Source organism: Perissodus microlepis, chromosome 3 (assembly GCF_051167445.1).
Source record: "Perissodus microlepis isolate ML-2025 ecotype Zambia chromosome 3, ASM5116744v1, whole genome shotgun sequence".
NCBI lineage: Eukaryota > Metazoa > Chordata > Actinopteri > Cichliformes > Cichlidae > Perissodus > Perissodus microlepis.
The window spans coordinates 30,330,354-30,356,103 of record NC_140463.1 but is presented as its reverse complement, the minus strand read 5'-3'; the positions used below and the strand labels follow the sequence as shown (position 1 = coordinate 30,356,103).

General features: G+C 41.3%; 1 protein-coding gene across 2 annotated transcripts in view; it reads left to right on the top strand.

Moving 5' to 3' along the window:
* Positions 1–25,750, top strand: part of svep1 (sushi, von Willebrand factor type A, EGF and pentraxin domain containing 1) — a 108,160-nt gene that overhangs the window by 40,660 nt on the left and 41,750 nt on the right. For both annotated transcript variants that reach the window (XM_084923976.1, XM_084923978.1), the window contains exons 4-6: positions 19,907–20,065; positions 21,877–22,056; positions 24,765–24,944. In XM_084923976.1, the coding sequence (XP_084780102.1) occupies positions 19,907–20,065; positions 21,877–22,056; positions 24,765–24,944 (519 nt within the window). The remainder of the gene's footprint in view (positions 1–19,906; positions 20,066–21,876; positions 22,057–24,764; positions 24,945–25,750) is intronic.

Genomic DNA, 25,750 nt, shown 5'->3' with positions numbered 1-25,750 from the left:
ATATGTCTGTCTCTGCTCTGTTAAATCTCCAGTTACACTGTGTAGTGTTACATGCTGCCACTGCATGAGGTTAGGGGTTGATACATAATTTTTTTTTTGTTACCAAACGTGCAATCATCAGATTCACAGGGGGCCTGTCGGACTGTAATTGTTGGAGAGCGGCTAAAAGACGCAGTGGTTTTGTTAAAGCTCTGTCACTGAGGCAGCTCGCCCTGCTTGCGAGGAAGACAGGTGGGAGGGATTGAGAAGAAAATCGACCCTGAGTGCACTGCCTAGAGGTAACAATAACAGAAATCTGGATAACAATCACCTCTAATAATGGGAAACGACGGGCGGTAATCCCCCGTCGCGCTAGCCATCTGGGTCTCTTCACCCACATGTTTTCAATCCAGCGTTTGATAACACGCAGGGAAGGAGGAATGAGAGAAATTTCAGTAACAGAGAAGTTTAAATAATTCAGAACGTCAGAAAGAGAACGTGAGAGCTGCAGGGAGTAAGTAGGAATTCCAAAGTAAAGGGCATCGGGGTCATCGTGCCAAAACACACGCCTCCCTAATTCTCATCAGATGTTGTCGAGACTAGAGCCCCCCCACTCTGCTTATTAATGCTTTTTAATGCTTTAATTAATAGCAGGGAGCCGACTTTAGAGTTGGCTCAGCCAGCGCGAGGAAGGAAGGACACAGCGAGGCGCTGAAACCGCAACTCGGGACCGCTTCCTCCGTCTGTCTCCGACCCGCTTGTGTAATGCGCTCTCATGGAGGAGGAGGCGTGAGTTAATGTGTCGTGGACGCTTGATTGTCTGTGAGCTGACGTGTACCCGCAGAAGCATGTGTCACTGCACGCCGAGGCACATTAGCGGTGTGAGCTTCGGTTTTTGTTAACTGGTGCGAAAGAGGCTCGTATGTTTTTGAACCCTGCATTTATTGGAGGTTTTATATTTTCTAATTTCTTACAAGGCTTCTTTGGTGTAGCGGTGGCTCCAGCACCAATTAAGTTTGCAGTATGTAACATGTGAGGAAACTTGACAAGCTCCTGCTGTTCTTAGAAAAATCCAGCATTTTTTTTTTCTTTAATACTCTGTTGCTTTAACCTTAATGGTTTTGGCTGAACTGTTGGTGTTGTGTGAATTGTGGGTACATTGTGTGCGTCAGCCGTGCCAGGTCTCTTGAGTGGCAGTGTATACACTGCAGCACCGCTGCCGGAGCTGGATGCCAGGCTTGGGTTTGTTGTCTGCATCACGAGTTTGCAAACATTTTTATGCTTTTTCAGACTCTGTTTTCTCACATTAACATTAACAGTTTTTGACACATCTGAAAAGAATATGGCCGTGCTCGGTCCTGTCAGTGGGTTGTTATTATCATTGGCTGACGGGCTCTATTGGAAACGCTATCCAAATCCCTCCAGCGCACAGCAGTGTTGTTTATGAAGCTGTCGACAGCCAAGTGAAACAGCCTCTTCCACAAAACATGACTGGAATCTCAGCAGATAGAAACAGATGATGGAGCCAGTTCCTGCATAGTTTGGTTTATTCCGACAGGCCAAATAGGACATTGTTGTCTCTCTGCTCAAATACCAATCCCAACGCTTCAGGGACAGTATCACCGAGGATCACCAGAGGAATGGGGAAGCGGATAAATGTAGTAAGGGGCTGAGACGAGTCCAGAGGGGGTAACATGTTTTCCTCCTGTCACACATTCTGGCTTATCAGACTCTTCTGTAGCCTGAGAGAATGACAGGAGCTCTGGACTGTGTTAATGTGGTGTCAGCACAGGCCTTTGTTCTGCTCCGCACAGCTCTGCCAGAGACGAATCGAGAAGAGGGAGAATGAGTGAGAGCAGAAGATACTATGAAAGCCAAAAGTAAACAAAAAAACCTTGTAAAACAAAAATAAAAAAGTTAAAACAGCAAGAAATTAACAGATAATGGCATGCTGCTCTGCCATTGATTTATACTGTAAAATCTTCATTTCTGTGTTGTCCAAATCAAATATAATTACACTTTTGCCTGATAGGTATTCATACTCTTTAATACGCTTTAATTCTGTGTGATATATTTTATTGCCATGTCTGCACTGGCAATCCATTCTCATCTATCAGATGCCACTGACGTCGACGATATGCGTAAATGTGTCCTTTGGCGTCAACGTCTTAACACACGAGCCGCAGCAGTAGTACACGCAGAAAGAAAACAGTACAGACCAACAAAGTATGTGTCATGTCCTGTCTGAGAGTCTGGCATTTTGAGTCTGTTTAGCTCTGTTATTACTCCCTGATTTCTTTCCTGTTCGCTACCTTATTTCTTTCCCCTTTAATTCCGTGGTTAGAGTTTGGCATTAAAACAGCTTAGTTGGGAAAAGGAGATGGATTTACTTGTAATATAAACCCTCACGACATGAGCTTTACATGCTAAAAAATTACCGTTACCTAATTGCATATAAATGTAACACCGGGGGGTCCTTCCCAAGTCTGTATGCGACAAGTTGGTAGTGAAAAAACATTCAAACTGCTGCCATAACCTGATGTTGCACAGCACAGATACATTTTACCTGTAATAGCAGAACTAGGCAGTGGTCTGGAAATCCTGGAAACATCTGCAAACCTACGTGGAAGTACAGTTTGTACAGTATTTGGTTTGACCACCTGTATTCTTCAGGACAGTCTGAACTCTCTTGGCAGCTTTCTTGTCGTTTCTTTAAGTAGTCTTCAGGAATACCACGGCGGTGGTAAAAAAGGCCCAGCAGCGTCTCCATTTTTTGAGAGTGCTCAGGAGGAACAACCTGGAGGAGAGGCTGCTGGTGACATTCTATAGAGCCACCATAGAGAGCATCCTAACGTACGGCATAACAACATGGTATGCAGGGTGCTCAGTTGCAGACAGGAAAGTACTGCAGAGGGTCGTCAACACAGCCCAGAAGATCACTGGCTGCTCTCTGCCCAGCCTGGAGGCCATTGCAAACTCTCGGTACCTCAGCAGAGCTGGCAATATCATTAAGGACTACTCTCACCCCAGTAATCAACTGTTTGAACCATTACCGTCAGGCCGACGGTACAGGTCACATAAAACCAGGACAAACAGATTCAGGGATAGCTTCTTTCCCAGAGCTATCACCGTAGTAAATAAGCACAAAACAATTGAACCTGCTTAACTATACCATACTTGCCACTGTCACTATATTATGCTGCTATTCATACTATCATTATATGAATGTTGCTATTCTGTATATATCATACTTATTATTGTTTGAGTACTTCGGTTGTTTTATTGTACTTTTTATATTTTATATTTATATTTATTATTGCATTTTGCACCAAGGGAGTGGCACTCCAATTTCGTTGTACCTTGTACAATGACAATAAAGGCTATTCTATTCTATTCTATTCTATTCTATTCTATTCTAATAGTTCTCCAGACTTCTTGGAGGACATTCAAAGCTCTTCTTTGGATGTTTCCACATTGCTTCAATAATGTTGTGGTCCGGGCTCTGGGGAGGCCACTCCATGACTAATAGTGCTTCACTGTGTGTTTTTCTATCAAGGTATGCTTTTACTGCATGTGTTTTGGATCATTATCATACTTAAAAATTAAACTGCTGCTATTCAGATTCTTCTTACATGGTATTACATTGTGGATCAAAATCTAATGTTCATAATTCCACGAGTTTTGACCAGATCTCCAACACCACTGACTGAAATGCAATTCCAAACCATGACAGAGCCTCCACTGTGTCTTACAGATGGCTTTAGATGCTCACTGTTATACCTCTTGATGATTTGAACCACAAATATCAAATTTGGATTTATCACTCTATCAGAACGGCAGCCACTGATTTCAGTTGCAGTGGCCACAGGTCCAGTTCTTGTGTAATTTGGCACACGTCAGTCTTTTCTCCCTTTTTCCTCTCCTTAAAAATGGCCACTGAGATCATTTCAGATCAGGCTTCAGTGAACAGTAGATGTATCACCTGAAGGACCAGATGTATGTCAGGTAAAGTCAACGAATTGCCGCCGCAGTGCTATTTATTCAAACTTCACAGCAGGAAACACATAAAAACTGATTTCACATATGAATTATTTTGGCTGGTGGACAGCTCAGAATATTTCAGAATATATTTTATTTCATTTTTTATATACCTAAGCTTTGCTTTGTAACCTTTTTGTACTTGCAGCCAAAGCTACCTGACAGAAGAAATCTTGAAGCCTAATAAAAAGCAGAAATACGATTTATGTCAGTCAAGCGATTCTAAAGGTCAAGAGTGAACTTCCAGGGGATAAACTTTTGTTTATTTTTCTTTTTTTTTATTGGCAACAACAACAGTGCAACAATCAAGACCAGAAGTCTCTTACATTTTTCTCTGAGTGGATTTGAGTTGCGCTGAAATATGCACAATATTTACTTATTGATGGATGTTTGCGATTTTGGAAATGAGGAAATATTTTTAGATGGCTTACCCTTTTTAAGGCCGTTATCTGACTGTAAGCTGTTGACTGGAATGCATTGAGTGCAGCAAAACAACTCTTCTGAGCTGATACCACAAGAGTTGCACAATGTTTACAGAATAAAGTTCACAAAAGCCTCTTGATCCCAAAGGGAGACGCGTGGCAGCAGTGAGCTTCTGCTTGACCCTAAACATCCATTTCTTTGTGGATGTCCTGTCTGTTGTACGAGACGAGCAGCGTTCTGCTCGGTAAATATTTGTGTGAATGACCGAAGGATTTCTGGCGGGGAAGCCTTGAGGTAGACATAAATCCAACAGAGGAGTTAAAATGACAACAGAGGTGGGATTTGCTAAATGTTAAGGAGGAATAAGAAAAGTGTTGAAATGGCAGAAATCTCTTGGCGTTACTGGGATGTTGCAATCATTTCTTTTCTCTTTTGGCCTCCACCTCTGAGCTGAGGTCTCCAGTGTTTATGATGAATAGTCAAAATAGTAAAAACTGAACTCTGAGGAATGCGGCTGAGCTTGAAACAACACTGGCTATCACTGTCTTGGTTCCCGACGCTGTGCAGCTCATCTCACTTTGCACTGTCACACTACCACAAGTATATACTACGCTGGGATCCACTCACGAGCACGGCGACGTGCTTTTGGTGCGCTTACGCACATCAAAATATGTGAAGGATCTAAAACAACCCAGGCAAGCTTGGTGCAGAGTTTATATCTGTTGAGGCAGCACACACACACACACACACACTGTGTTGTCATATTACAAAAAGAGGAATTTCATATTTTCACTCTCAAGAAAAATTTGTGAATAATAACCAGAACTTCTAGCAGGATTCCCAGGATTTCTGTTCTGATTAATCATAAAATGTGGTCTGATCTTCTTCCAAGTCATACTTAATTTCAGACAAACACAATCTGGTTAAACTAATGAAACAAAAACAGCTTATAAGTATAAGCTGCCACTCAAGAAACCTGGCACGGCTGACGCACACGATGTACCCACAATTCACACAACACCAACAGTTAAGCCAAAACCATTAAGGTTAAAGCAACAGAGTATTAAAGAAAAAATGTAGAAAAAGTAAATGAACCTCTGTGCTGAGGACTTCTCCAAAAGCCTCTTAGAGTTAGGTGTTAAGGAAAGTTGCTTATAAATAACGTTGCTTGCGAAGCTTTCTATTCTCAAGAAAAACTATTTTCTGTGAACCACTGTTGATCAAAACAACTTTCACAGGACCTTAGAAGATCAAATCTAAGAAAAACAGTGAAAAAGTGACTTGGATGAGTGATGAAATGTTTCACCCACTAAAAACGCAACATCCAGATGAACCGATGAGAAGATGCACAAAGCTGCACTGGCTGCAAAAGCATTTGGCTCCTGGGCATCTTTCAGAATCACACCAAGAGAACTTAGTGCAGTACTGAGAGAGATAAATGACCTTGAGGTTCACAGAGAAGCACCTGCTGAAATCCCTACAGTTTGCTAAAATCGATGTTTTGGTGTTATTAAAGTGGAAAAACACTAAACGTGAATGGAAACCTCAGACGAAACCACTACTTTCCAAATATTGCACCACATTTCCACTTTGCAAAATACCTCCTAGATGTTTGAGACAAAAGTTTAGCTTTTTTTTTTTTTTTTTGCCAAAAATAGAAAATGCTATGTTTGGAGAAAACACAATTGCACAGCTACACTGAAACCTCACTGCCATATCTTAATCTAAGTTAACCTAAGCGTCATGGTTTGAGGTTGCTGTGTTTGCTTCGGGGCCTGTACACCCTCCAGTCGTTGAGGGAGCAATGAATTGAACCCAAAGCTGAGGGGAGTTTGAATGATGCCACAGCAGAATTGTTGTTTTTGTTGTTTGCCAAGTCAGATTCCTGACCTTGACTCAGTTGAGCTGCTGTGGATTGACCTGAAGAGATCTGTTCACTCGAGACATCCCAGAAGAATGAAAATGAAACCGTTTTATTGGAGAAATGGTCCAAAAACGCCTTCTAATTGTTGTGCAAGTCTTACAAGCAACTTTAGGAATCGTCTTAGGGAGATGGTACAAGCGGCTAACATTTTTCCAGCCTGCTCTGAGTGATTGCTCTGTGAATTCAATAACTGTGTGTTATCAGTTTAGTCAAACTGTGTTTTTGTCAGTTTCAAAGGTTTCACACACCAGTTTTGTTCCAGTAACTGACACTGGTCCTCTGTTTGCTGAATTGTTTGCACTTTAAATGTTTTTAAAAGTAAATTTCTACCAGAGGAGCAAATTTCGGTGAACTCCTCCAACATGTTGCATAAGCTTTCTTATAAAGACTCTCTGTTTCCTCTTGCTGTATAAATCCTAATCCCCACAGCATCAATAACCACAGCAGACTGTCTGCTTCTGTTCAGTTTGTCTACATCTGTCCAAGTCCTTCTTTCTTAATGTTTTGTGGTGAAAGTGGAGTTGCTCAACATGAATCCTGGCTCCGTTTGGTGTAGTTATGAGCGTGGTGGTGTGGAGTGGGGTGAGGGGGTTGGTGGCAGATGCCTCAGGTTTCCTGAGAACGAGAAAGGAAGGAAGGTTTTGGGGGGATTCGAGTCCCCCGCTCCCCTTTAATTGCTTAAACTGAATGAAAGTTTAGGTTTGTGTTTTTCTTTGGTGAGCAGAGTGGAAAGTGAGGGAGGGCACTTCGTTACCCCAGAGCTGTGCGTCTGCTGCGGTGGGTGGACGGAGAGCTTTCAGGAACTGAGGAAGGACCCGACTGGCTCTGTGCCATTACTCTGTGGGTGAGGTTGGGGGTCTGCGGTGCAGTAATGCAAAGAAACAAGTTTTATCCCAGACTCATTCATGACAGCAGTAAATGTGATGTTGACTAATGGCTATTTTGGGTTTTCTTTTTTTTTTTACAACTTCTATTGTTTTTATTAGCCTTGTTAGCAGCTCTGTGGCAGAGATGGTCTACTCTCTAGAGATCTACTTCAAATCTCTCACTTTTCTTCAAGTTACCACCCAGTTAGTTTTCATTTACACTGTGAATGTCTACTGAATGTATAGGCTCCAAATTTGCACTTTATGAACTCTAAAGTAGCACTGTGCAATACTTACTTACTTGGTATCGATCCAATACCAAGAAAATACAGGGCCAGCGCTGGCATCAATACTGCCGTTACTTGGATCGATCTGCCGAGCACTACTGTAACGACTTTGGTGCACGTCTTCCTCTCTACCTTATTAGGAAGTACAATCACTCCGTTGACACGCTGGGTTTTTAAAACCAAACAAAAAGGCCTTTTACGAATGTTTTCACTCATTAAAGATTGTTTATTTAAGTCCTAAATCACCGTGTAGTGCTGACATCTATATTACAGCACAGTCGCTCCACCCTCTCCCCCCCTCCTGTCTGCATTAAATGACACATAGGTTTGTAAAAAGCCTAAATCGATGACTGCTGCTACTGTGTTTTTTAGGTCAGGGATGTTGTAAAGTAGACACGGCCGGTGTTGTAAACCGAGGCCATTCTGAGCGTGTGTGAAGGGGGAAAAAAGAGACAAAGATGAAGGAGCGAGGACGCAGAGAGGCTATAAAGTAGTGCTAATGGGATCCTCCTCTGCAGGAAAGCATGGAAAACAAGGAGCCGTGAAACAGCCAGTGGTTCGAAGCAGAATCTCACTGTGTTATTAACACTTGTCCCCAACCATCCATCCTTCCTTCCTTCCTTCTAACCGTCTCTCCATCAGGTTCTGTTTTGTTTTTTCCCATACTCACCTAGATTCCCTTCTTAAGTTGTCCTCTCTGTGCCTCTCTGCAGTTACTTTCATGTGCCACCACTTGAAATAGTGAGCTACTGAGTGGTATTAAGCAGACCATGAAAAACTTCTGTTAAATTGTTAAAACTGTGGCACAAATGAAGTAATTTGGTACAACAGCAAAGTCAGAAATCATGTATATCAAAAACTGTATTCATAACAATAATAGCCAGTAATGAATCATATATTAACTCTTACTATAGTTGTCTTGAAGGTTTTATTTTTTATTATCTTGACTTTTTGATCTTTAACTAGTTTCTTTTTACTTCCACCTCTCCCTCACTCATAGCTTAAACTGAAAATTGCCCCCCTGAGGATCATGCACCTCTCAGACTGGACTGAATGTCTCTTTTAGCATCTTAAAGCTTTTCTCCAGTGGCTTTTAAAGTTTTTTGCCCTTCTTCAAATCCAGCGTGTTTGTCCCTTTCTGTGACCCTCATCTGTCTCTGGATTATATCCAGTGCTCTTTCAGCTCCCACCTATTTCCTCACACTTAACAACGCCTTCACTGGGTGTATGCATGTGTGTTTGTGTGCAATCTGTTGACTGAAGTCTCTCCAGTTGGAGGGAGGTGATGAAGAGGGATGCACGATGTGCCAAGCGTTGCAAGCTGAGGATGGAGGCAGTCAGCTGCTGCGAGATTTGTAGAAGAGTTTAGATTTTCTTCATGTACATAAACTACCTTATCTCAGTAAAACCCCTCGATTCAGGTCCACAATTACACTGTTTTGTTAAAGATATATTTTTGACAACAGAGTAGATGGGAAAGCAGGGGGAAGAGTGGTAGAAACAAAACACAACTACATCAGTCCATCGTAGTGAAGAGAGAGCTGAGTGTAAAAGCAAAGCTGTCGATTTACTAGTCGATCTACATCCCTACATTCAACTGTGGTCACGAGCTGTGGGTAGTGACTGAAAGAAAGAGATTGCAGATACAGCGCTGGAAATGAGCTTTCTCTGCAGGATGGCTGGGCTTAGAGATTGGATGAAATTTCAGTCATCTGAGAGGGGCTCAGAGCTACTCCTCCACATCGAAAGGAGAAAGTTGAAGTGGTTCAGGCATCTGACAAGGATGCCTCCTAGGTGAGGTGTTTTGGACAAATCCTACAGGGAGGAGGCCCTGGGCCAGTCTCAGGTGGATGGATGGATGGGTGGAGCAGGTTAAAGACTTGGCCACAGTGCATGCGTGAAAATAGTTACATACCTTTAGAAAAAAACAACTCAGAAACAATCAGTCCCCTGCTGCATATGCTGTATGAGTATGTATCCTCTAGGTGAGTTACTCCCTTAACTCCAAAACCCAACAGGGCAACGCCAACTTTGAGGCAACAGTGGGACTGACAGAGTTTATGTGTGTGTTTGCATTGGTGTGTTTTTTGCATGTGTATGTGCTGTATGTCCTCATGCAGGTCCAATAACACCGCCTTTTGGTGAAACAGTGACGTGACAGTTGAAAAGGATATGAAAACATGTTGGTGTTAACATCCTGAGTGCGGTGCTACGTCGTCCCAAGTGTACTGAGATCATACTGCGGCATGCTATCACAACATTTCTCAGCATACTGACATCTGTAATCAGGAACAGCAGACCGGAGACCAACCTGTGTTTGCACAGTTGTTAAGCGGTTTGGGTCTCTCTCCCAGTGATTCCCAGTGATGCTGCAGTCTGTAATAAGCAAGCAGGACAATCTCTGTGTCCTTGGGAATCCATAAGAGATACATAGCAATTGTGGCGAAGTCACTCTCCTTTAAGAATAGGATTGAATAATAAGCAGTCTAACAGCCATGTGGCTGCCACTGAACTTCCTCGGTTTCCTCTCCTTAGTTTCCTCTCGTGTAGAAGTTTCACATTCTTGGGATCGGGGGTCTGTGGAGGTCTCTTCTCCCCCCAGATGGAGGTTGTGTAGGTGGACAGCTGTGCAGCAGAGTAGATGCAATCCACTCTGCAATCCAGCTGGAGGACAGACTTAAGCGAGACTCTGGGGATGTGATTTAGAGCCTCCTGGCAATCCATGAAGATGGGATTCCCAAACTTTTCCTGCTTCAGGTGACCCATGTATTAAGGTTGGAAAATTCCTGTGACCTTTAACATCTGAAACACAGACACGCCACACATCTTGCTTTGGATTTCTGTTCATATGAGGGCAAAAAGCAAAGGAGAGGCGTCACGTGTGAGGTCTCGGACCTGCTGCAGGAATCACCGTGCTTCATAATAAACTGCCGACAGTGTGGTTTTATTAGAGCCAGAAGGGTTCTGTTATCTTTCTGAGGGCCACTTCTCCAGGAAATGATTTTTGTTGACCTTGTATTTGTAATTTCCTCTTGTTTTTCTTGGCATCACTTCTCTGTTGTTGATGCACTTGAAAATGACAGCTTCGTGGTACAACAGGAATTCCCAAATTCTTCTGTGTTATTCAATCATGTATCCTGATGCTCGATGATCTTCCATATAGAGAAAACCTTAGCAACAACTGTGTGATTCTTGTAAGTGCTCTCATCTCTGAAGAGCTCTTAAACTTCCACAAGCACATGTGCAGTAAGGCCAGCTGTAAAAATAACTTCATGCCTTTCAATCATAGAATTTATACCGCACCTCTTTAGTAAATCCTGACAGTTTTACCTGTCAGGTTTACCTTGGCTTAAACCCCAAGTAAATGAGGCCATTTTAATGCTTTGATGGGGGAGTTTGCAACTGAATGTGCCACTAATCTGCCAATAATTTTGAATGTGTTTAGCTTTCTTACCTTCATGGGTAAACACTTTGTGTTTTGGTCGTTTATGTTCTTCACATCGTTAAGTTCCACCAGTTTCAGCCTCCTTGGTGGTCCAGATCATTTCAGTGCAAGATGCAGGTATTCTGCCTTCTCCAGTGTATACATGGACCACTTACCTGAGGTGAAATATTCGAACCTTTTCAAGCATTCCTTCATGTGCCTGTCAGGGTTTTATGTGAGTGTCTGTTTGTGTAGCCCAGACTATATCTTTTAATTGTCTGTTTCCATTGTCTATTTATGCTTCTTAAGTGTGTATGGGAAACCTTGGCTAAGAGGGAGAAGTTTCTTTGCATGTGAACATTGTTTTTGCAGTGGAAACCCTGGAATTTCTGCTCCAATTTAACAGCATTTCTCGTGTGAGAGGGCCTTTGACCACAAATGGCCAGGCCTCTGTCCAGATTTGGCAGCCTGTTTGCAGTATTGCAGGAGTTCCTTGGTCCCTATTGTTTTGCTCTGAGGACAAAAGGCAGACACAGAATTGGGTCACAGCATCACAAATATTACAGGGTGGCTAGACTATTTTGCACTTTTATTATTGGCTTTGTTAGCTACCCATTGTGTCATCAACATTTATTTTTCCTAAATCCAAAATTTATATGACACACAAAGAGCGTATTCATTGGTAGACATAGTTTTCTGTCTGCGAGCCTTGTCAATGCAGTGTGTGGATTTTTGTACCAGTCGTATAATGACATTTTCACTGTCTTACTCTGAAAAGTACAATGTTCTTTTTTTGTATCAGTTAAGAAATGAGTATTTTAATGTAAGCTTCTTGTCAGGGGATATTGTGGGCCCAAATATAGGACACAAAGGCAGGCAAAGTAAACAGATGATTTATTGACCAAATGCAAACCCCCAAGGGTGTGTTGCAAAGCAAGATTAATGGGTTGCCGAGCTATGTTGAGTTTAAAGTCAGAGTTTTCTGTGTTGTGAAAGTGGTTGTATTTTTAGTTGGCTAAATCACTGTGGTAACTTATGGTTAACACGTAACCTGAGGAGTGTACTACAAACAAAGCTCAACACAGCCAGGCTTTCTTTAGTCAGCATTAGCTGGCTCAATAAAACCTAAAACAGTGATAACAAGTATCACAAAAGTGGGTTATCACATTTCTCTGATAAGCCAGACTTTCTGCTTCAGGCTTTACACACTTACACTCTTCTTTGGCAGAAAACGATCCCTATGAGTGTCCCCTACTCTAAACACAGATGTTATTAGATGATGGTGACAAAAATGTGATAAACGAACTTAAAAATATAACAGTAAAATGCAACAATGTTACAAATAAGACAAATTAATACTACAGGAAATTTGTTAATATTGGGATTTAGCGATGATAAAATGAACACGTTAATTCCAGTTAATTATTTTATTGTTGAGTGTGCTCTCATTGCTGCTCTCTATTTCTAACGTGACAGCTATTTCTTTCTGTGTGTTCTTTGTTGAAGTAGCTGCAATTCCAGCAGATTAGAACCAAGTATAAACACATTTATACATTTTCTGCATCACCAAATGAATACATGCACATTTCAGTGACAATGCAACAAACAGTCTGCACTGCTGTAATTTCAAAGCTGGGCTTCATTTTAGTGAGCTACTGCTTTACAAGATGCAGATAGAAAACATCCAGCGGTAAATCTATATAAAAGAAAACATGCTGTAAATAAAATTAATAGTAAAAATGTGGCACTTTCAAACTGGGAATCTGAACATAACCAGCTCCTGCTAAGGCTACATGCCCAGCATCAGTTACCATGGTGATTTTAGCCAGGTGAAAACAAGAGACGCAGAAAACTCTGATCTTAAACTCTACATCGCTTGCTAACCTATTAATTGTGCTTTGTAGTACAGGCTTCTGGACAGCCAGTCTCAAAGGAGGGAAAAATAGAAAAGCAGAAAATCATAACGAGATTCATGAAAACAAACATAAAGCAAGAAAAAAACAAAAGACGGCTAGCTTTCACTGAAACATGAAGATAAGTGAAAAATAAAGGCCAACACCAGGAATGACTAAGAGCTAAAGGAAACCACGAGGACCACAAAACCTCTACCCAAGAACCTAAATCAACAGCTGTCTGTTTGATACCAGCTTGGAGTATTTCAGTGCTAATTTCAGTCAGTAATTAAAAAGTGTGTTGCCAAGTGACTTAGCAACCACAGTGACTGACATGACTCAACTTTTTTGAGGTTTCAGATTGTTTCAAAGTTGACTACAGTCTTATTTCAGTTTGTTGTAAAACATAAAAGATTTATGTTCAGAATAGCATGTGGGAAGCAGTGGCTGCACGAGTACTGTATGGATTAGCTTGTGTGTTTTGAAGCATGTGTTTGTGGATTTTTTTGGACTAAGCAGAATATGTATCTCTCAGATGAAAACCGCTCTCCCTCTCTGCCTGTTTGTCCTTGTGGCTGAGGAGGCAGATGTTCTCGCTTTCCCTCTGGATCTCCTTTCATCGTTTCCGTCTCGGTCTGTTTTTAGGCCCGGCTAATCGAACCCAGTCTCTCCCCCTGAGACCACAAAAAAAAAGATTCTCGTGTGATAGTAACTTTGGCTCCCGGACATGACATGTCTGCCAGTTTAAATGACTTACTTCATATTAAGAGAGAGGACTTTAACAGATGAACCTGCCTGTGATTGGTTTTGTCATTTTCTTTTCTTTTCAGCTTAATATTTAATGCTGAGAGAGTGTATTCTTATTCTTTCCTGTAATATGTGTTAGCGACGCTTTAGACAGTTAATTGTCACAAGCTAGAAGTTTTTGTTTTCAGAAGTAAAGTTTGACCCTGATCTATATCAGTGATGAGGGCTGTTTCTACTAAAGTGGGGAACATGTTGTTGTTTTTATGATCATTACAGGAAGCAGATGTAGAGAGTTTGCTTGTGAAGAATTCTTGCAGATTTAATTTGCAAATTTACCATTTAATACAGACACATCTGCTAATTAGTGCTAACATATACATGCAAAACACAACAAAAAACCTTGTATTTGAAGAAAAGAGTTTTTACAATATACAGCATAGACAAGCCACATTTATCTTCATCAAATAATCACTTTATCAACTAAGCACTGCAAACATGATACCCAGTGAACTATGTCAGCATCCACCAGCCTCCAGTAATGCACAACTTTAAGTATTACAACAGTGTAAACAGGTGAGCTGTGAGGACTATGTGACCTGTAGAAACCAAAACCTGTTTCTTACTGTTCTCTAACTCTTCCTAGACGCTGTTATCAACCTGGATGAAATGCTGAGATGAGAAAAAACTAAACTAATCACACAGAAGTTTTTGCCAACCTGTTGGGTAATACACTGGTCACTCGTTTATCGCGGGAGTTAAGTTCTAAAAATAACCCGCGATAGGTGAAATCCACGAAGTAGTAATTATTATAGATGTTTTAAGGCTGTAAAACCCCTCACTACACACTTTATACTCTTTTCTCAGACAGGCATGAACATTTTCAAACTTTCCTCTCTTGTTTAAACACTCTCTAAGATTAAACCTTGTAGAAAAAGAAGGGCAGTATTATAGAATGAAACCAAAGGCACCCGCAGGTGACGACGTTTCGTCGACATGTGTTGTGTTTGTTGGGGAGAAAACTTACAAACATACAGTGCAGCACTTCAGAGTCACACTGCTAGCGATCGAAGATTTATGTAAATTTGACAAGCTGAACGCACTCTGTACTGGACAGGAGATGCAGCACAACTGAAGAATACACAGTTTTCCCTAGCGGCAGGCATTTGCCAGTGGGGTCACTGACTGGTCTTTAGGCCTGTGTAACTACAGCCTTATTTACTTGATCTTACATTTTTACCCTGATTGTCACACATTCAAAGTTAACAACAAGTGGTTAGTTGTCATATGTCTATGAAACCTCAATAGGACTGGAAGTCCTTTTCCGCAGATACCATAAGATCTTAAAACCTTTAGATAGAAGGCAGGTTGAAGGCATTTCTGCACTGGCTTAATTTTCTGATCTGGAAGCTTTGCCCATGTTTTATACCGTCTGCTAATTGCAGAAAGACTTCCAGTCGTAGAGAGGTCCAGGGGTTAACGGTTTCTGACTTCTGTAAACACTGTCGGCTGAGTTTCCTGCTGGATTGTGTTTTTTTTTTTAATAAATCCTGGTCATGCCATGTTTCAAAAAGGAGAGCTATCCTGTACCCATGATAGTCACTCTCTGACCACTTGAATTGAAAAGTGGCTGGCCATTGAAAAAGCGGTTTTACAGTCAGATTTGCCCCGCCTCACCACATTCTTTCAAAATGAATCAACAGTGAATACGCTGATCGTGATGCATCGAAACAGGCCTTCAGAAACCAATCGATGATGTCACAGCATCTCTGTTTATTCTTTTATGCTGTTTGTGGTTTAACATGAAGGTCTTGTTTTTTGGCCTTTGGAGGAACTGCTCTTTTGCGCTGGATTCATGTCTCTGCCCCAGAGGTTGCAGGTTATTTAACACACTTTTGTTGCTCTAGTGAATTTTTACTACAACAGGATTGTGGAAGTAGAATTGACATAAAACAGATGTGTTTAAATCCTTTTATAAACATTGAGGTCTATGACTTTAGTTTTCGGTACAGTTGTAGAATCAGTTCATTGCCCGTCTACTCATAGTTTTTGTTTAGTTTTGGGTTGAGCAGACAGGTCACGTCAGCGGCCGAGAATCAAAGTTGGCCTCCACTTTACAGAAAGATAAAGGAGACGTGTCTCGTTGGGAAAACACGCATCCATTTCGATAAAGGCTCTTTATCTTATCTCCCTGTTTTCTTGTAATGTGTTTGGCTGTCTCACAACGTTCTTTATTAAAGTAATATTTCTCCCTTGTGCACCATGACACCATTAGACTTAGACAGCTGCTCGTTTTAAATGCATATATTGTTACTGGGTATTTCTCTTCATTATTAGTCAAACATTGCTCTAACTTCAAATAAGCAGCCTCAGATCAGAGACAGTCTCTTCTCCTTCCTTAGCTCATTACTGGGTACAGTAGTTTTCTTTGACCAGCTGCCGTCCCTCCACATGGTTACAGCCCAGTCCCAACACAGCGGGATCTTTCTGTTTCATGGTCATCTGGCTGCTGACGGTTCACTTCCTCTCTAAATGAAGGGTACAGTGCACCAGAGTTTACTTCACAGCCATAGGCAATAAGCAGACGGACCCAAAATGGGATTTTTGACTGCTGTGCAATTCAGCAGGATCCAAATACAATTAGCATCCATATGGTTTCTGCCTTTTGGAGCTCTGAAGCATTTTAAAGGAAGTTCGCAAAGTTTTCTGTGTGTTAACTTTCCATTTTTAAAGCATTTTATTTAGGAGTCACAGCTGCTTGTTCTTTCATCATATATCCTTTCCTGTCTATTCCTCTATCCTTCATCCCAATTTTAAAAGCCAGAAGCTAAGTTTGGGCTTCTTATACACTGTGTGTGTGTGTGTGTGTGTGTGTGTGTGTGTGTGTGTGTGTGTGTGTGTGTGTGTGTGTGTGTGTGTGTGTGTGTGTGTGTGTGTGTACAGTAATCATGTATGTGTCTGCATTTCTGCCTGCCAGCACATGCATCCTGCCAGGAACTGAAATTTTATATTTTTCAGATACAGTATTTCCACTGTTGCACACTGGGTGAATTATTATTCACATTAAAACTAACTAGGCTTCCTGTAAACCTTAAATGAAGCCGTAAAACAGATTCCCGAGGACTCGCACAGAGAGGACACTTTCAGCTGTCGTTACGTCTTATGTAAGATGCCTCCTCCGAGTTTCAAAAACACACCGAGGAGAAGACGCATCAGCTGCTTTTGTTATCAAGCGAGAGCAGCAGACCCATGCTGTCTGCACCAGGGCAGGTATGCCACATGGTTTTTCTTTGAGTGTGTGTGTTTTGATGTGGGTTACTGGGTGCGTTTCAGTGCCAGCAGCCAGTGCCTGCTTTACAGTCGGTTAACATCTCCTGGCTGACCTGCAGCAGCCGAGGAGGAGGGAGCGAGTGTCGGGACAGGCCAGGCTGGCACTGGCTCAGCAGTGGAAAGTCACACCTGGCCTCTGGCTTAGCAGCGAGTAAATGAGTTGTGAAGAATATTAGTACTGTCGATTCTCTGTTGCACTTTATAATTAAACCTGCTCGCTAAATGTCTCTCTTTAACAAAGCCGGAGACCTCTTTACTGCTCCCACTGCTGTCATTTCTATTTAAAATAGTACTAAAGCTCATAATTAGTCTTGGTGCTAACATTAAAGGGTTTTCAATCCCATCAGATATCCCACGTGGATGTACTTTTAAAAAATGTATTAAACGTGTTTAAACGATGTGTGTGGGTGTGGATCTAGAGACTTTATGATTTTTCTCGTTTTAAACACATGGCACCAAATTAAACCGTCTGAAACTCCTTTCTGGAGCCTGTTGTGATTTGGCTGTCGTCAGTGTTGTGGATTTGTTTTTCCAATTAATGCAAACAACTCTTGGAAGCGCTTGAATAGACCGTGACATTTGTAACGGTGCAGCAGCCAGGAATGAAATGACAACTGTTATATTAACAAATTAACTCCAATAATTTGGTCCTTTCTCGATATGAATCTTTGCGACTCTTTCAGCTTGTAACTGCAATCTCACTTAAACACTAAGAGTTATTCATAAGTCATAAGTAATTCCTGGAAATGTGGGTCTGATTATGTGGGGTTGTCGATGATGATCATAGTTTAGTCAGGACCACTGTAGTCCTCATTTACACAGGCCCAGAGGTGAGTCAGTGCGAGGGGACGGTCTTCTCCAACTAGATGGCGAGTGGTTGCTGGGTGAAGTCAATCGCAAAGAGAGTGGTGCATCAAAAGCCTCCTAGTCATTGCTTTAGTTGCTACCAGATTGCCGTAATCACCCCTAATTTGTGTAGATGCGAAAATTGTCTGAAAACACTGGCTAAGTAACACTGAGCGGTAGTGACACTTGAAACGGAGCCATGCATACCGGAAAAGGAGAGCGTTCACCTCCAAAGTGAAACCCGTGTCTTATTATTGCCAATACTTGTCAAAAGTACAGCTTTTACTCTGAAAGTGAATGGTCTTCGTTTCCAGATCGCACTCTTCACATCTTTACTGCCGCTTAACAAGTAATTGGCAAAGGTTGGGAAGTCCAAGTTGGTGTTACAAACTACAGGTGAACTGCTGGTGACCAAAGCTAACACAAGGAGCTTTTCGGTGCAGCAACCCTCCACAACCACTTGCCAACCAGTCTGGGACACATTTTTTCCCTAGCAACTGATGGTTGCCGCATGGTTGCCAACCAATCACTGAACCTCTGTCTCAACACATATTTGATATGAAACCAGCACATGACATGACATGACGGTATTGTTTTAAATATATTTATTAAGAATCTGATACAATAAAATTATTCAGGTTAAAATTAGTGCTTCAGATATTAAGCAGACAATTTGGGAGCAGTGATGTAACCATGAGGGAAATAATCATCTGTGTTTTCCCCCTAACCTTGTGTTTTGGAGACTGACAACTCAAAAATATTTCGATATTTTGTTAAAAATATAAAGAGTTTTTGAAACATTTCAGTTACTTTTTTGTCAGCTTATTGTCGAGATGTCAGAGATCTTTTTTTTAAGAGCAAACATTTATATTGTTGTAGTGTAGGGTTAGGATTAATGGTAATAAACCAACTAGATCTGTGCGCTGTAAGAGATTTGCTGTTCTGATGTAGAGAAGGGTGAGCCATCAGCTAATGTGGTCTGGCACTGAGATCAGCTGATCTGTGGGACTGTGGCTGAGCCAGACTTCAAGGTCTACCTGCTCTAACACTAGGTTCGATTTTACAATAGTTAGTTAGTGTTACTTCTGCAGTTAATCCTGGGAGTGTTTTCCTGACTCTACCAGAGGACGTGATGGTAAATTGTGTACAATCTTAAATAACTGAAAAGATCTTCAAGGATCACATGACTACAGCTTCCATCACAGTGGATACAGAGGAACAAAAACAAAACATTTCATTTGGTCTACTGCAAAATACACCAGTAATCACAGTGAATTATGGGAATTGCTGGCTCAAATAATCGTTTGTGAGAAAGTACCCAGATAACAGCTGGTAAGAGCCCTTGTCCCCAGTAACAGCATAATTCAAATAATCATAATCTGATTTTTAGAGGTAATTCCAAGCAGTTAAACATCAGAGACTTATGAGGTCATTGCAGATTACATCAGTTCAAACATTACAGTGAATTATGTCATTAATCAGGTAATCTGCTCTTTATTACAACCCAAATGAGAAAGTAGCTTTATTTTGATTCATTTTCACTGCACCCGTTTTCAGAAGTTGATTTATGAATAAAAGAAGGTTTAAAGAGGTTCATTTGACCCCACCCCCTCCTCCTCATTCAGCCTCACAGCGTGCTGTGACCTGATCCGACTCAGGTGATGCTAATAGGAAACACACTGCATCCTGTGAATGAGTGCAGGTGATCAAAAAGGATTTTCTAATGTTTCCCATGTGCATAACTGGGTTTAGATGCTCATAAAGCTTTCTTTGATTGTTGCATTTCTTTGTAATGAAGATGGTGTTCAGTGCCACAAAACAGTTTTCCCTGCCTGGAATAATTAACTTTGAGCTGGACTCTTCTTTTTTACCTTGCCAGAAGAATCATTTTGTCATATTTGCCAGATTTTCCACTGCTACATGTCCAGACATGAAAATGATTAAAGTCTGCTCATAAATCTGCAAAGCTGTTTTTCACTTCTGTCCGTGAAGCTTTTCGATGTCTTGCAGTCGTCAGACAGTTTTTCATTTCAGCAAAACTTTCATTTTGTACACGCCTGTCGTCCAGCTTTTCCTACCAGATGTCTCTTTTACTTGTGTTTTAATTAATAAGGGATTTGTTTTTTTAACTGCAGTATCTCTCATCTTAACAGCATGCCCACCTGGAACTTATAAACCAGAGGGAACACCGGGAGGTGTGAGCACCTGCCTGCCCTGCCCTGACGCCCAGCACACCTCCCAGCCTGGCAGCACCTCCCCCGACGACTGTGTCTGCAAGCCGGGCTATAAGCCAATGGGCATGACCTGCCAAGGTAAAAGCATCCGATGCGTTAAATAAGCAAGTGGATACGTGTGAAACAGGATGATGGTCTCTTCTGTTTTGCCTTTCTAAAAGCTTTAATATTTTAGTGCTGCTGATCTGAATATTTAGAGTTACACAGTGTTTTTAGTGTTTTCTAGCTTTAAGAACAGTGTTTTTAATTAAGCTGTTTGCATGAGCAAAAACATTCACATGCAAAAATCCCCACTTGCACTCTTCCTGTTCAGCCCACCTGAACCAGAGCTTCTATTACAAGACCATCTATTATTTTAATATTCTTGCATTACAAGTGTTTTGAATGTTTTGCTTAATCTGCATAGGCGAACCGCAGATTATGATAGATTCACTGAGCTTTAATGATACAATATAAAACTGCAGTAAGTTGTGTGTGTGAGTGAAGCTTCAAAAACAAGAAGGCAAAACATTTATCTGTTTGTTTCAAAGCATCACAAGGGGATATTGGAGGGTACGAACCCCACTGTGATCGCACCAGGTTTCATCTAAAAGATTTGATCTGATCCCTTGGTGCAGAGGATGAATATGCTCTCAGGGACAAAGTCTATCCTATCTTATTCGTCTACAAACTAGGTATCATGAAGCCTGTGTTGTGTATGAGTTTTCAGTGTTTTTTTTTAATATAATGTCACCCTGAGCCTTCTGTGTTCTCCTCTCTCTGCATCATGCTTTAATTACTTTTCATGTTCCAGTGGGACTTGGTTTACTTCCTGTTTTTATTCCTCTGCCTGTGTCTCATTCCTGCATTTTTTCAGATCATCTGTTTGTCCTCCCGATGTTCTTATCAGTTTTTTCCCATATTAGCCAACCCATTTTCCTATGGAAGCCTTTTTCTGCCTTTTTAAAAATAAAAAATAAAACAATTCTGACAGGAGGAAGTTAAAATAATAATTAAAAAAAACGAACTTGAAATTTGTGGCCGAAACAAGCTTCCATAGTTTTCCAACAAGTGTCCTGCTGTTTCGAACTTTGCCTCCTTGTATCTTTTCCTCTCCTCTGTTTAAGTTTCCTATACTTGTCTCCTGCATATAGGACAACAAACAGCCACTTCACAGGTACTGAGCTGCAGTCGTTAGAGGTTAAATACCTGGAGCTTTCCAACAGCTATTAGAACTGAGGAAACCGTTCAGATGAGACATGAAACATCTTTCTAACTGTATTCAGGACAAAAACTCTCTAGGTTGAAAGTCTCTTGAGCGTCCTAGCCTGCTCTCATTCTGTCCCCAACATGTAAGTTAGTGGAGACGAGCAGTGCTCCAGCCGTATGGTGATTTGTAATGGTGGCGAACACACATTTTAAAACATGTGTATAAACATGCTTCCTAACAGAGAAATATGTTTCATGAAGTAGGAATTTGTGGCCTGTAATCGCTTTCAGGAATAGTGGTGAAAAACATGAAGGGCAGTAAATGAAGTGATAATCTGGTGAATTAACTGGAACAAAAAAAACAAGATATTCCTCAGAGGTATGGGATGACAGCATCGTGTATCCAGTAATTTTGCCAGTCCTCCCATTCCTCGAAGAAGGAGCCAGTGATTTCCAAACAGCAGTTCATCTGAACACATTGAGCTCCATTAATCACCACAGTCATCCACTGCTTTCTACTTTCTCAGGCAGGAAGAGAAAATAGGGTGTTGAAGGTTGATATGCTGTGATTTTCTGCTTACTTGTTTTTTTATTCAGTTTTTATCAACAAAATCAACTTTCTGTCATAGTGTGTCAGTTTGTTTGTTAGCTGTAATGTAAAATTCACCCTCCTCTCCTCTCCTCTCCTCTCCTCTCCTCAGTGATACATTGCCCAGCACTGTTGCCCCCAGAATATGGCTTCTTTGTCCAGAATGTATGTAACAACCACTTTGACGCGGCCTGTGGTGTGCGATGCGAGCCCGGTTTTGACCTCCAGGGAACCGGCATCAGACTCTGCCAGGCTGACGGCACCTGGTCAGGGACACCGGCCAGCTGCAGAGGTGAGGAGAAAGCCTGATGCATGTAATATTACTATGATGATCATCACAGGATCATCACACAATGTAACTTTTGTTGATGAAAAATCCCTCAAGACTTTCAGCTGAGAAATATACACAGCTGTGAAAATCAGCATATTTAAGAAGCTTTTTAATTTTCTTTTAAAACAACTATTGGCTGATTGATTGATTAAATGGTTTTTATGTATGTGCCCAAGAACATGTCTGTGAACCAAAAGGTTTTTTTCTCATTTTGGCCGTCCAGCCATCATTCATTTTCTTCCTCTTATCCAGTTCAGGGTTGAGGTGGGGATGGAGCCTATCCTAGCTGCCATAGGGCGAGAGGCAGGGTACACCCTGGACTACTCGTCTATGGGCAATTTAGAATCACCAGAACTGATCTACATACACAGAAATCCTAATCAAACAGATCACATCAACTCTAAAACTAAAGCTTACAGATCGAAACCAGAAATTCCTCCATAAATAGAGTCGTAGTTACTGCAGACTGGGAGGCAATTTAACCTGCAAATTGATGCAGGTGGTCAGCAACTTTCCTTTTCTGTAGGAATATGACCAGAATACAACCAGCTGACTTGAGTACTCCAATATCAAGAGATGCATCACAGGCGAGTTGTGCGCATTGGTGCAGACTGACGACAATCCCCTTGAGTCAGAGTGAAGTTGTTTGGAGGCAGGTTGCCTCCCATCAGGTTGTCTGATGGGAGGCAACCTGCAATCACCTTGCCATCAAAAGTAGCCACCCTGAGTTTGAGGGTTTCCACAAACTGCTTCTGGGTAACCAGTTGGTTGCTGCAACTATATGCAAAGATTCTCAGAGAGCAAAAAATGTAACAACATCACTGGTGAGCCACCGATTTACTCCTAGTCACGCAGAGGTGGCCGTCATATTTTTGCTCTAGTGTGACTGCGCCATAAGAACTGTGATTCATGCAGACCTTTTTTATTCGAGTCCAAGAATAAAAATATGCAGCTGGAAGCAAGCGTAATAGGTTCCCGTTATATTATTAAGCTTTAAGTGAGAGGCCTTTAATAAATTACTGACATATAACACCATGCCATTACAAACACAAGCCCATTTAAAGCAGGCACGATGATATACGTACGGTACTTTTTTGCAGCGTTCATTTGTGTGTGCGTTTGTGGATTTATTTTAAATATCACCCAGCCAGTATTTAGTCTAGCTTTTTCTCTGCACCCTAATGTCCCGTCATATCTCAAAAACTGAAAAGAAAAGTAAACAGCGAGGCAGTAGTCGAATGTCGAAGTCAGATGGGCTATTAAAAAGATTTTTGTAGTGATCTTCTCATCATTTAAGGCTTTTTGATTAGTCTGCTTCTTGATTGATTGTAGTGTTAATGCATGGTGGTATAATGCTGCTCTGTTCTGATATAGTCGCAGCTAAATGTGTCTGACGGGCTTTACATATTTCATCATACAGTACTCAGGGTGCATAGTTATGACACTGAAACACTGAAGCTTTTGTGATTGATCACAGGAGGTTCTTCCACACCATATCTCATATAATTCCTCATTAAACCCTAATCAAAGCATCGCCTCGCCTCTGACGCCCGCCAGCATTTATAAACATTTCTGTAGCCCTAAATCACTTCATCCAGATGTAAGACGTGTCTTGATCTCTTGTACTGATTTGCTTCAAGTTTCCTAAAAGTCACAGTCGGCGTGTGTTAGCACGTAAAGCTCTCTCGGCATAGATTGAGATCATATGTGTTTAGACTGAAAGAGGAATCAACGTTTACTGGGAGACTACTGCTTTTCTGCCAGGCCAGATGTTGAGAGGAAGAAAGGTAGGGGAGGATTCAATTAAAGAGAGGGTGCTCATGGATGAAGAAAGAAGATGAAGATTGCACGGAAGGAAGCAGAATGGAAAGAAAGCTGAGAAGAGAGAGCTAAGGTCAAAAGATTAATGAGGAAAGTGCCAGTTTTAACAGAAAGGCAGCAGCAGCAGCAGCAGCGTGACTCATACAAATACCAAGACACTGAATACTAAAGGGTGTGTGTTGAAGATTTATAGTATGTGGCTTTGGGTATATGTTTCCTATGTGTGTGTGCATATGTCTGCTTGTATGTGTTACTCTGAGTCTAGTCTTTACCACATACTGTTGGACCTCCCAGCTAGTTAAGCCCTGGGGGAGACGGGGGGGGTTTACTCTGAACTGCCTGTCTGTCTATGGATGGTGATGAGAAATAACACACTACACACCCTTTTCTAGACCTCGGCATAACTCAGAACAGACACACACACACCAGGATTTTCTTTGTTTATTTCATTCGGGACTTTCACACATTGGGTTAAATCATAGGTCACAGTTTATAGCAAATACATACTGCTGTACATCCCTGCAGTTTACTCCTCCTCTGCACGGTGTGGGTGTTTAACAGTTACAGCAAACAAAATAACCAAATATTTTGTGTTTAAGTTATCTTGAAATGTACAGTGTTTGTCACTGTTTGTCATTATTCGAGGCCACACTTCCTATTTTTCTGAACCTTTTGTTCCCTCTGTGTCTCAACAGGAAATTAAATCCTATTAAATAGATAGAAGTGGCAAAATAAACCCAAGCGACAGAAGATACAGATCCAGCTTTATATGATAATAAATAAAGCAGATTTTGTTTTTCTGTTTTGTTGGTTTGGGTTCTTCTGTTTATTTTCTCCTATCTTTGCAGTACGCTCCTGCCCGCACCTGTCCCTGCCCCAGCACGGCTTCCTGAGTTGCAGCAACAGCTTTGGCTCCTACAGGGTGGTGTGTCAGGTGGGCTGTGATCGGGGCTACAGATTAGAGGGAGACTCCGAACTCACCTGCCAGGCAAACTACCAATGGAGTGGGCCCCAACCTCGGTGTGTGGGTAAGCTTTCACTCCACTGTCAGCCACTATCTCACACCGTGTCCTAGTAAGATGGAGAAACTCGGCTTCATGCTGTCATGGGTTTAATTTTCTCGTGTTGCTATATCAGTGACTTTTCTAAACCTCATATCTGAAAGCAACATATGATTACAAAACATGACCCCAACATTCACTGCAAGAATAAAAAAATAAAAATGCCCCACAGCTGGTTGTGATGATGCATTGAGAGTTTTTGAACCTTTGGCTTTACTGATTCATCTGCCAGCATCTTGTTTTTTCAGTGCTGTAGTGCTACGTTTTCAGCTAAAACTTGCAGTATACTGTTAATGTTATCAAGTGTGGTCGAGAGGTCTGGTTCAGTGAAATCAAGTGAGTTTTAACCCATTTAAAAAGACATAAAGTGCCTTGCAAATAATTAGGTTAACTGTTAACAGGTCAGTAATGTGACTGGATATTACATCTTAGAGAAGGAAATATTCAAAAGAACTGTGTTTACAAATGGTGGAATAATTTCAGAATAATATTCATTAGCGTAAATCTTTGAAGACTTTTAATCACTGGCAGTACAAACAATACAAATACACTAATGATCAAAAGTTGTCACAACTTAAAATGGATTTGCATTCAGTTTTTATTTACATTTTACGCAGCGTCCCAACTTTATCAGAGCTGGGCTTGTAAATAAATAGTGTCAAAATCCAATAACAGCTAAAGCATTGATTTGGGCACCGAGAGAAGTCACGGAGGCAAAAAGTGAAGCCAAAAGATCATGAAGCTGAACCACAGAGAGCTTTGAACACAAATAC